The 12,398-nt window shown below is 38.1% G+C and overlaps 1 protein-coding gene across 1 annotated transcript; it reads right to left on the reverse strand.

Annotated features, from left to right (window-relative positions):
* Positions 1-6,985: 6,985 nt before the first annotated feature.
* On the reverse strand, positions 6,986-7,948 carry LOC126061033 (putative olfactory receptor 8G3). The gene has a single exon (XM_049857417.1). The coding sequence runs from the start codon at positions 7,934-7,936 to the stop codon at positions 6,986-6,988; it is 951 nt and encodes a 316-aa protein (XP_049713374.1). The 5' UTR covers positions 7,937-7,948.
* Between the last annotated feature and the right edge of the window lie 4,450 nt (positions 7,949-12,398).

Here is a 12,398-nt window from a genome sequence, read left to right on the forward strand (position 1 = left end):
AATTTTCTGTGCAGAGTTCTTTTTAAGTATTTTCATTATCGTTAATTTTATGTTTGCTGAGTCTTTATGTTTTTCTTCTTTTTATTTTCATGGGTAAGTTTGTTAGATTCCTTTGTGGTTACCTTGAAATTTACCTTTATTTGTCTAAGTTTATACCAGTCTTTTATGTCTTAATATTACCTTAACTTCCTCTCCATATGGAAGTTCTGTGGCTACACTGTTTATTCCCTCTGTTTTGTTTTCACATTGTCATCGATTACATATTGATGTCTCTGGTTTCCTACTTAGTGTTTTAGCTTTTGTTTGTTTTTGTGAATTCCCTATCTGGTTTGATAACTAGCTAATCTGTACTGTGTCCCAGTCTTGAATTGTTTCCTGATGTTGCTATTTTTCTAACCAGAGGACTCCTTTTAATATTTCTTATAATTTTGGTCTTGTTTTTACAAATTCCCTTAATTTCTGTTTATCTGTATATGACCTACTTTCACCATCATATTTGAGAGACAGTTTTGCTGAAAATATAATTCTTAGTCTGTAATTTTTTGTTTGTTTTTTACCTTCAAGGGATTATATATGTCACCTATTGCCTTCTTGCCTGCATGATTTTTGTTGAATAGTCAGAGCTTAATCTTATTGGTTTTCCTTTTGTAGGTGACTTTTCTTTCTTCCCTATCCACTCTCAAGATTCTTTCTTTTTCTTTGGTTTTGGCTAGTTTGATTATATGTCTTGGTGATTTTCTTTTGGTGTCTACCCTATATGGTGTTCATTGAGCTTCTTGGATAGATATCTTCTTGTCTTTCATGATACTAGAGAAGTTATCTGCCACCAAATCTTCAACAATTCTCTCTGTATTCTCTGTTATCCCCCACTATTTTCATACTCCAATCACTCCTGGATTTTTCTTCTTGGTAGTAAAAAACCATCAAGAAACCCAGTGCCATCAAGTCGATTCTGACTCATAGCAACCCTATGAGTCTTGATAGTAACCCATATAATTCTTAGGCTTTCTTCACTTTTTTTTTTCTTTTTCATTCTTTTTTTCTGACCTTTCCTCAAACAAATTGGTGTCAAGGGATTTATCTTAAATCTCACTAATTCTGATTTCGCTTGACTCAATTCTGCTCCTATGACCTTCCATTGAGTTATCTAATTCTGAAATTTGATTGTTGTCTTTTGGATTTTTGGTTTCCATCTCTGTATGTTTTCCAGTAGCTTGTTTATTCTGTTGTTTTGTTGTTGTACTGTTTTCCTGAATTCTTCTGTTGCTTTGTCTATGTGTTCCTTATCTTGGATTTGCCTGATTTCTTTCCTGATCTGTTGAAGAGCTTTGCATATTAGTCTTTCAAATTCCTTATCAGGTAGTTCCATTGCCTTATTTTCATCTGGAAGGCTTTGGTTCTTTATTCTGGTTGTTTGCTGGACCATCTTGCCCTGTTTGTTTATGTGATTTGATGTTGTCTCTGAGGTACAAATAAGTTACTATATTTCTTTATTGTGTTCTTGTTTACTGTGTTTTATATTTTTGTTTTGTTTTGTTCTGATATGCCCAAATAGCCTGGATCTGTGAGCTAATTTGGTTGTTGCTGTCATTGAAGCTCTCACATTCTGTCTCCATGTGGTCAGAGCAGCTACTAAGTGTGTGAGCCCAGGAGTCTGTTCACTGTATCTGTGGGGGAGTGGTTATTCAGGGCACAGCTGTCTAGGTCATTGGTCACCATGTGTGGTGTAGACTCACCTACAGTCCTAGGTGGGTTTGCCTGCATGGAGTGTTTGGAGGAAGCACAAGTGTCTAGTTGCATTTCAAGGTGATGTGTGGGGCAAGGCAGGGGGCTGAGAGATACCCCAGGGTGCCTGGATGAGGGACATGTCCCTGTTCCCTAGAGAGCATAGTGAGGGGGTAGTACAGCTTGTCCTTAGGCACCCAATGCTGTTGGTCAGAGAGACTGGGAGGCACTACTAATTTTCACACCTCTGTTGTGGGTGGCTAGATGGAGTGGGTGATACCACCAGCCCTCAGGCCCTGTTGTGGGTGGGTGAGGCCTTTTCTTAGGGGACAAAATGGTGTTGAATGTCACAAACCTGGAGCTCCACCTGGGCTTCTGTAGGTAAAAGTGAACTTCAGGTTTATTCCTTGCTATTTTATGTTAATGATGGCACGTGGTATTGAGTAGGCCCACAAAGGACTGGGCAGGGGTAAAGGGTGCTGCAAGTCTGTGATCTCTATATGTCAGTGGCTGGGAGAAGGGACTGGGCCTTCCTACTGGCTCTGAGCTCCTGTCTTTTATGGCATAGCATTGTTGAATGCTGTGGGACTGGTGTCAGAGTGGGGTGGGGAATCAGTGAGCGGAACAGAGTGCTTTTCCCCTCTGAAACTCTGTGATGGTGGGAAGGGTTATTTTGTCAGTGCTCATGGTAGGTCAGGAGCTTGAGCTTAACTTTCTCATTTCTGTTTAGTTCTGGAGGTGCATGCAGATTCTTTGCTGTTTGGCTGTACCAGATGTGGTGGGCCTTGGCTTGGGCTGTTGCTGCTTGCCTCTGCCCATGTGCACTGTGCAGACTCAGCTAACAGGTCACTAGTGATCTTGCAATCTGTAGATTCCTGTTTCCACTGCTTTTGAATGGTCTTGCCTTCCAATGGCCTCTCAGTCCTATTCCTCAGCTTTGGTTTTGATGATTAGGGTTCCTAGACTGTCATATATATTTAATTCACTCATTTTTTGGGAGGTCTTTCTTGTAAGAGGGAAGACAGGGAGAGTTTGACTATTCCGCCATCTTGGCCCTGCCTTAAATGTTTAATTACTGATAGATGGGGGCTTTAATCTGTTTATTTTTAAGTCATCTTTTGCAAATTGGAGTGAGAAGGGCACAAACTTAGTAACAGAATGATCCATAAACCCTGTGGTAAATTTTATCAATAATTATATAAGGATCCTTGATGGCACAATAGGTAAAGCCCTAGGCTGCTAACTGAAAGGTCAGCAGTTTGAATCCACCCGTTGCTCCACAGGCGAAAAGACCTGGTAATCTGCTTCTGTAAAGTTTACAGCCTAAGAAGCCCTATGGAGCAGTTCTACTCTGTCCTATAGGGTCACAATGAGTCGGAATCAACTATACCTCACACGCCACAATTATATAACTATAGACCAAGAAATATGATACAATGTAAGACAATTTTCTGCTCTCAAGAATTTGATAATCTTGATAGAGATACCTACAAGCATTTATTAACAGCAAACAATACCAGAAAGGACATTATTATTATAGAATGTGCGATGAACTAGAAATATGCCTAGTGATATCCTGGAGTGACCAAAAATACTTGGAGAAATAAAAGCTTGAGTTTTTCATTGAAAGGTGTGTAAAATTTGGAAAGGAAGGATGGAATAATGAATCCATTTTAGGATAAGAAAGCAGCAGAAAGAAGGCAAGGACATAGAAATGAGCTTTGTTGAAGATATTCTGTGAACTACCCCACCCAGCATAGTTTATACCTTTCTAGGATATCTTAATAGTTATTAATATATTAATACATTTTATTTATGCATTACACATTTTATTTTAATCACTTTTAGCACTACTATTCTTCTTAGATGCAATGCCTAATCCAAATGTCAAACTCTTGAGAGATCAACATAGAATCGTCTGTGACTAAGTAAAAATTTTATAAGGTGCGGCTGAAACTGCTATTCTTTATATTCATTCTACTTTCTTCCTCAATAAACAATGTCCTGAATCTTAGTTTGGCACATGATCATATGGAATAATCATGGCATTTCTCAGCCTCCCTTGCACCTGGGTTTGGCAACATGCCTAAGTCTAGCCAAAGGGAAGTTAGTGGATATTATTGTCACTTCTAGGTAGTGTTCTTCAAGTGAAGGGACGTTCCCTTCTCCTTCACAGCTTCCTTTCTGCTGGCTGGGTGGTAGAAATAAATGATGGATTTAGAACCATTATCTAGGATCATAAGGTAAAAGCTACAATTTGGAGCTAGCAGAGAAAAAAGTTAAAAGAAGCTTATGTCCCTGATGAGTGAGCCACCATACTAGCCCTGAATTGTCTTCTGGTTAAGGCATTCTGATGTGTGTGTGTTTGCTCCCATCTCACAGTCAAACCTAATCCTAACTAATAAAACCAAAAAACCCGGAGCCATCAAGTCAATTCCTACTCATAACAACCCTATAGGACAGAATAGAAATGCCCCATACGGTTTCCAAGGGGCAGCTGATGGATTTTAACTGCTGACCTTTTGGTTATCAGCCAAGTTCTTAACCACTGTGCCACCAGGGCTACAATCCTAACTAATGCAGAAGGTAAAAATCAAATCTGTCCCTGTAACACACTGATGGACCAGGAAAGCACTAATTGTTAATGAAGAATTGTTTTCTTTTGGATATTCAAGTTCATCATAGGGCTTAGTGTTAGAATATGTTTAATATTCTACTCTATCCTATAGGGACACTATGAATCAGAATTGACTTGATGGCAACAGGTTCGGTTTTGGTTTAGTAATGGTACTTGACAAGCCCTAAGCATGCTGTGCTTTTCTAATTTGTAAGTTTTCTCTCTCTCTTTGTATTGTGGCAGAGCTTTATTTACACTTGGACATCTGTCTAATGTCTATCCTAATATTTTATTAGCATGTTATCTACTGGAAATCCTGGTGGTATAGTGGTTAAGTGCAAAAGCTGCTAACCAAAAGGTGGGAGATCAAATCTACCAGGCGCTCCTTGGAAACTCAATGGGGCAGTTCTACTCTGTCCTATAGGGTTGCTATGAGTTGGAATTGACTCAACCGCACCAGGTTTTTGTTTTTTTTTATCTACCAGTCCTCAGAATAACTGGAGATGGTTCAGACAATTTTACTGTAATTAACACCTTTAAAAAAAGTTTTAATGTATAAATAAATCCTCTGAAACATGAACAATTTTTATAGGTATTTCAACCTAACCCTCATTAGCGAAAAAAAAGTTTCTCTCTGCATGTCTTTTGTTCAATGCCTAAAGTAATATGATAAAAATTACTCACATACAGTCCTTGTAAAACACACTGAAGCAGTACACATTTATTCATATAATACACACAGGTACATTAAAAAATGGTTCACATAAATACATGCAAATATATAGATCACGTACATATATAAACGTATACAGATATACACAAAAACAGATTTTTTTCTGCAGGATTAAGACATGAGATATGGAGTTAAGGACTGATTAGTACATTCAAGGACAAGAAAGAAGTTTCTTCTAGTTTCCAAAGAGGGAAAATTCCTCACCTCTCTCATTACAACTTGTGATTTTATGTAGTAAGATAAGGGGTGATATCACATCAGGGTATTAATATTTCCTATTTGATGACAAAACAAGCACAGTTTTAGGCATGCCAATCCAGTCAGATGATTTTAAAAATACACTTTAACCAAATGTAAATGCTCACACTTGGTCAAAAAAAAAGAAAAGCCTCAGTAGCCCTGTGCTCTGCCTCGGGCATAGTTTTATAGAGATGAGCAGTCAAGAGCATGATGTTATTTGGAGATGTCCATGCTTATTTCTCCTTAATGTGACTGTTTTGTAGGCTTTGAATCTCAGAAGCACTAGAAAGGACACACCAGGAACTCTTATCTATAAGCGGCTCTAAAAATAAAGTGAAATATCTGATGGTCTTTAAGAGTCTGAAGAAACAGTCTAGGGAGAGATGGGGAAATACATCCAGATGCTCTACCACCAGCAAGAGAAGATATGGGAGCTCAGGAACTGGCATGAAAAGCTGGTTGTAACTGAGGCAACAAGGGTTGCTAAGAGTTATTAATAGGAACAACACCATGGTAATTTTTTTTTTTTTTTTTGGTTTATTGCCCCTTAAGAGGATGAAAAAGAGCTTCCTGGTTGCTATTCTAAAAAAGACCAATGGAAGCTTATTTGGGAAATGGAAGTGAAGGGAATTTATTGCTTACAAGTCTTCACAATATATCATCTGAGTCACATTTTTGGTTTTACACTTCCCCTTTGATAAGTAAGGAGCGAGATTCCCAAAATTTTAGTTGAAGCCTCAACAATTATTGAGTGACTACAAAATAATTCTACAATTTTTTTTTCATGAATAAATATTTAGTCTTTGGGGAAGAAGGGTACAAGTAATTAGTCAGAAAACAATTTTCCAATTTTAACTTTTGCGTGTGAATAAGTGATCCATCTGAGTTCAATGCATAGTCAAAGAATGCCACTTCTACATCTGTAATTCTCTAATATGGGTGAAAAGAAATATCTTCAGAAATAGTGAAAACTGAATATGAGATTTACAAGAGAGTGGTAGTGGTAGCACTATTATAAAACTGTAAAGAAAAGAATGTTGCATAAAAGAATAAGTAAAAATACTCATAATGTATGCAGCCATGATTATTCTATCAGCCTCTTCCACCATATTGTTATCATCTTATGGGGATGAATTATGTTTTATAATCCACCATCTGCCCCCATAGTCCTTAATACAGTTCTCTGTACTTAGTAACTAGTAGGGATTGAATTTTGTAGATTTTGAATGATTAAAAATTATTTACTTTAGAGATTATTTTTTTCAGAAGAGTTTATTTGTACAATTATTGGTTTAAAAAAGGGGGACCAATACACAAGGTATTAAGAAGATCAAAGGATACAGACCGAAAAGATCATTCTATGAATTACGATAGGTAAATCTTTTTTAACAAAGTGCAAAATCCCGTATACATAAATTATAATATCTCCACCTGAAGTCTTTTGTATATTTTTAAAAAAATGATTTGAGGTAACATGGGTTACTATGGGTGACCTCTGAGACTTCCTAGAATTGACAATGCCTTCCATGTGACTGCCCTCCATGTGACACTATGCATCCAGTCTTGTCCTTGAGAACTTTCTTCCAAATAAACAAGTGTTGGCAATAATTTCACTACTTCTATGTATATGTTGCTATCTTTAGAATGCTTCGTTATTAAATCTCCAAGAATCAGAAATCTTTGCCATTGCAAAATAATCTTTTCTCAATGATTTTATTTATTGCAACTTTGACATCCTTATTCCTTAGGCTGTAGATCAGGGGGTTCAGCATTGGCACAATAATGGTGTAAAACACAGAAGACACTTTTGCTTGGTTCATGGAGCTGACATTTGATGGCTGCAGGTACATGAATGCTGCAGAACCATAGAAGATTGTAACAGCCAAAACTTGGGAACTGCATGTGCTGAAGGCTTTGGACCTGCCCTCAGTGGAGCTAATTCGCAGAATGCTGGCAATGATGGAGACGTAGGAGCCAAAGATGGCTATGACTGGTGCAAGAATATTAAATACACTGAAGAACAAAATCACCACTTCATTGATATAAGTGCTGGAGCAGGAGAGCTCCAGTAGTGGAAAAAGATCACAAAAATAATGGTTGATTATTTTAGCCTTGCAGAAAACCACTCTTAGCATGCAAACTATGTGAGCTGTGGCGCCAATCAAGCCCATCATATATACTGCAACTACGAACCAGGAGCAGACCTCATAAGACATGGTGACATTGTAAAGCAATGGATTACATATTGCAACATAACGATCATATGCCATCACAGCCAACATATGACATTCTGATATAATAAAAAAAGCAAAGAGGTAGAGTTGAGTCATGCATTCAGGGTAGGAGATGATGTTCTTTTCTGTCACAAAGTTCACCAGCATTTTGGGAGCAATGACAGTGGAATAGCAGAAATCAATGAAGGACAGGCTGCTGAGGAAATAATACATAGGGGTGTGCAGGTGAGAACTGAACCCAATCAGTGTGATCATCCCCAGGTTCCCTACCACTGTGACCACATAGACTCCTAGGAAGAAAAGAAGGAGGGGGAGCTGGAGCTCTGTTTTTTCTGTTAGCCCAGTGAGGATGAACTCAGTCACTGTGGAGTGATTTCCTGCTGCCATTTTCCTCTGAGCAGTTTCTGGAGAAAGAGAAGAAGAAATTTGAGGTAGGTGTTTATTTATGCAAGTCTTATCATTCAGGTATCTCCAATTCTCTCTCCCTGTTCCTGCTCTATGTTGGAAGTTCAGGACTCTGGGCTTCAAGTATTATGAATCATGGAAATAAGCATCAGGTGGAATTATATCTTCTTTTGTTTCTATGTTCTAAGAGTGAGTTGAAGTATGGTGACCGGCCTCAGAACAGCAAAAGAGCTATTCTGATAAATTAGAGTATTGAGTGTTCTGAGCCCTGGTGGTACAATGGTTAGCACTGGGCTACTAACCAGAAGGTTGTCAATTCAAATCCACCCAGTAACTCTGCTGGAGAAAGATCTGAAAGTCTGTTTCTGTAAACATTACAACCTAGAAAACCATATGAAGGATTCTACTCTGTCACATGGGACTGATATAAGTTGAAAAATGACTCATTAGTACCTAACAACAATGACAACAACAAAGCACTTTCCATGCCTTATTTGCACTTCTCTCAACTCTTCTGCAGAACAAATACTGCCAGGAAATGCTCTCGATCATTATCCATTGAAAAAATGCAAATCAAAACTACATTGAGATACAATCTCACCCAAAAAGGTTGACATGAATCCAAAAAACACAATATAATAAATGTTGGAGATTTGTGGAGACACTGAAATACTTATACACTGCTGGGGGGAATATAAAATGGTACAACCACTTTGGTGCTTCCTTAAAAAGCTGGAAATAGAACTACCATAGGATCCAGTACTCCCACTCATTGGAATGTATCCTAGAGAAATAACAGCCCTCACACAAATAGATGTGTGCACACCCATGTTCACTGTGACACTGTTTACAATAGCAAACAGATAGAAACAACTAAGGTGCCCATCAATGGGTGAATGGATAAACAAATTATGGTATATTCACACTACGGAATACTATACCACCATAAAGGACAAGAATGAATCCGTGAAACATCTCATAACATCGAGGAACCTAGAAGGCATTATACTGAATGAAATTAGTCAGTCAAAAAAGGACAAATATTTTATGAGACCACTATTATAAGAACTCAGGAAAAGGTTTAAACACAGAAGAAAACAGTCTTTGATGGTTATGAGGGTGGGGAGGGAGGGTGAGCGTATTCACTAATTAGATAGTAGACAAGAATTATTTCAGGTGAAGGGAAGGACAACAGGCAATATAGGGAAAGTTAGCGCAACTGGACAAAAAGCTAAGAAGTTCCCTGAATACAACCAAACACTTTGAAGGACAGAGTAGCAGGGGTGGGGTGTTGGGGGACCATGGTTTCAGGGGACATCTAGGTCAATTGGTATAACAAAGTGTATTAAGAAAACGTTCTGCATCCCACTTTGGTGAGTGGTGTCTGGCAAGTGGCCATCTAAGATGCATAAATTGGTCTCTACCCACCTGGAGCAAAGGCTAATGAAGAACAACAAAGACACAAGGAAAATATGAGCCCAAGAGACAGAAAGGGCCACATAATCCAGAGACTCCATCAACCTGAGACCGGAAGAACAACTTGGTGCCCAGCAACCTCCAATGAGTACTCTGTGAAGGAACACAACAGAGAATCTCTCATGGAACAGGAGAAAAGGGGGACGCAGAACTGAAATTCTAGTAAAAAGACCAGACTTAATGGTTTGAGTGAGACTGGAGGGACCACAGAGGACATGGCCCCCGGAGTCTGTTAGTCCACAATTACAACCATTCCCGAAGCCAACTCTTCAAACAAAGGTTAGACTGGACTATGACATATAAAATGATACTTGTGAAGACAGTGCTTCTTAACTGAAGTAGACACACGAGACTACGTGGCCAGCTCCTGATGGGAGGTGAGATGAGAAGGTAGAGGCGGACAGGGCCTGGTTAAATGGACATGGGATATACAGCATGGAGAGGAGGAGAATGCTGTCACATTGTAGGGAGACCAACTAGGGTCATATAACAATGTATGTATAAGTTTTGTAAGAGAAACTGACTTGAACTGTAAACCTTCACTTAAAGCACAATAAAAAAAAAAGAAGAAGGAAAAAGAAGATCTCCAGGCCTTTCTTCTGATGTAACATGAATGGATATAAACCTCAGATCTTTTGGTTAGTGGTAAAAAGTAGCATAGGTTAACTATTTGCACCACCCAGGAACTCCATATACCCAGGAGCTATGCTAAATTACTAATATATTGTATAATAATAAATTTCAAAAATGATCTTTAGATACTTTCATGAGGAAAGGGTGCTGGACTTACATTCTTTCCTGAGTCATTTCACAGTACAGCCTGCTTCTCTTCTGTCACCTGGCCCCCATCTTCCAATAATAGTTCTATATTGGATCTTTCTCATCTTTGCCACTCACTATTTCTTGGAACTGATAGGACTGCTCTAGCTATCCTTTTTTAAGGCCCCATTAATGCACAACAGGTGAATCTAATGCACTTTTATTAAAAACAGTTTGGGTATAAAAAGTTATTACACCACAGGCAGAATATAACTGCAAATGGAGTGTTAGAAAGCCATGTCCATGAGGAATGTCTTACTAATACTGTTGCCCCAGCAGCCTGAGTTGGTCTGCCGTGTTCTCCTGTCTGTCTGTATGAACAGCTGTGAATCAACGAGATTGTGAAGAAGTAGTACAGTGGGTTTTTTCTTTTCTTTTTTTTTTTTTGGTAACACAGTGCTTAGGAAACATTTTTGAATTTAGAACCTTTCACAAAACATGCATTTTTCAAATCACCATTCTCTAAGTTCTACCCCTTTTATATAAGTGTGTCATCTGCTTGATCCATAAAGGTATTCAAATTTATGACTCCTTGCTAGACCCTTTTTCCAATTCTCTCCTTTTGAGAACAAACTCTTCCTAGAGTGGATAAAGGGCAACTCCAAAATTCCCTCATATTAAAATACTACAGATTCACTGTTGTCTTTGATAAGATTCCTCAAATTTGAAAGATTCTAAGGGTCAGGTGGATGTAAGAAATTAGAATCTTACGATACAATATGACGAGTACATGCTCTGATAAAAACTTTTTTTTCAAAAAAATAAAATCCACAGCTAACATCATACTTAATGATAAAAGACTGAATGTCTTCTCCAAATATCAAGAATAAGAGAAGAATGTTCATTCTAGCTATTCTATTCAATATTATACTTGAGGCTCAAGGCAGAACAATCAAACAGAAAATGAATTAAAAGGTGTCTGTACTGGAAAGTTAGAGGTAAAACTATCTCTTTTAAAAGATTATAGAAATTTGTATATGAAAAAAAGATAAAAAATATATTAGAGTTAATTTAAAAGTTCGACAAAGTTGCAGCTTAAAGATCAACATAGAAAATTTAATCATATTTGTATACATTAACAATGTTGTTGTTGTTAGGTCCAGTCAAGTCACTTGCGACTCATAACAACCCTACATACAACAGAACAAAACACTGCCTGATCCTACCTCATCCTTATATCGTTGCTGTGTTTGAGCCCATCTTTGTAGCTACTGTGTGACTTCATCTCATTGAGAGTCTTCCTCTTTTTTGCTGACATTCTACTTTAGGAAGCATGATGACCTTCTCCAGGAATTGGTCTCTCCTAATAGCATGTCCAAAGTATGCAAGACAAAGTCTTGCCATCTTCCCTTCTAAGGAGTATTATGGATGTACTTGGTCCAAGGCAGATTTCTTTGGTCTTCTGGCAGTCCATGGTATATTCAGTATTCTTCACCAATGCCATAATTCAAATTCATCAATTCTTCTTTCGTCTTCCTTATTTATTGTCCAGCTTTTGCATGGATATGAGACAAATGAAAAGACCATGGCTTGGGTTCAAACCAAAAAACCTGTTGCCGTCAGTCGATTCTGACCCATAGTGACCCTATAGGTCAGAACAGAACTGCCCCATATGGGTTCTGAAGAGCATCTGATGGATTCGAACTGCCAACCTTTACAGTTAGTAGCTGAACTCTTACCCACTGCACCACCAGGGCCTCAAGATGACATTTTTATGTTTTAATACTATAAAGAGCTCTTTTACAGCAGATTTGCCCAATGCAATATGTCATTTTATTCCTGGCATTGACCACTTTGAATTGAATAACCATATGGTCTACTATCCAAGAATGACAAATTAAAGAAGATGGGTGTCACATTCATCTTCAAAAAGAACATCTTGAGCTCTATCCTGAAATTCAACCCTGTCAGTGATAACACCCATAAGGTTACAAGGAAGACCAGTTAATACATTATTATTCAATTTTACACACCAACAACTAATGCCAAAGATTAAAAAAATTGGAGGTGGGGTCAAGATGGCTGACTAGGTAGAACCTACCATGGATCCCTCTTGCAACAAAGACTCGGAAAAACAAGTGAATCGATCACATACATGACAATCTACAAACCCGACCATCAAACACAGATCTAAAGAGTTGACCTGAGT

The sequence above is a fragment of the Elephas maximus genome, chromosome 17 (genome assembly GCF_024166365.1).
Source record: "Elephas maximus indicus isolate mEleMax1 chromosome 17, mEleMax1 primary haplotype, whole genome shotgun sequence".
Classification (NCBI taxonomy): Eukaryota; Metazoa; Chordata; class Mammalia; order Proboscidea; family Elephantidae; genus Elephas; species Elephas maximus.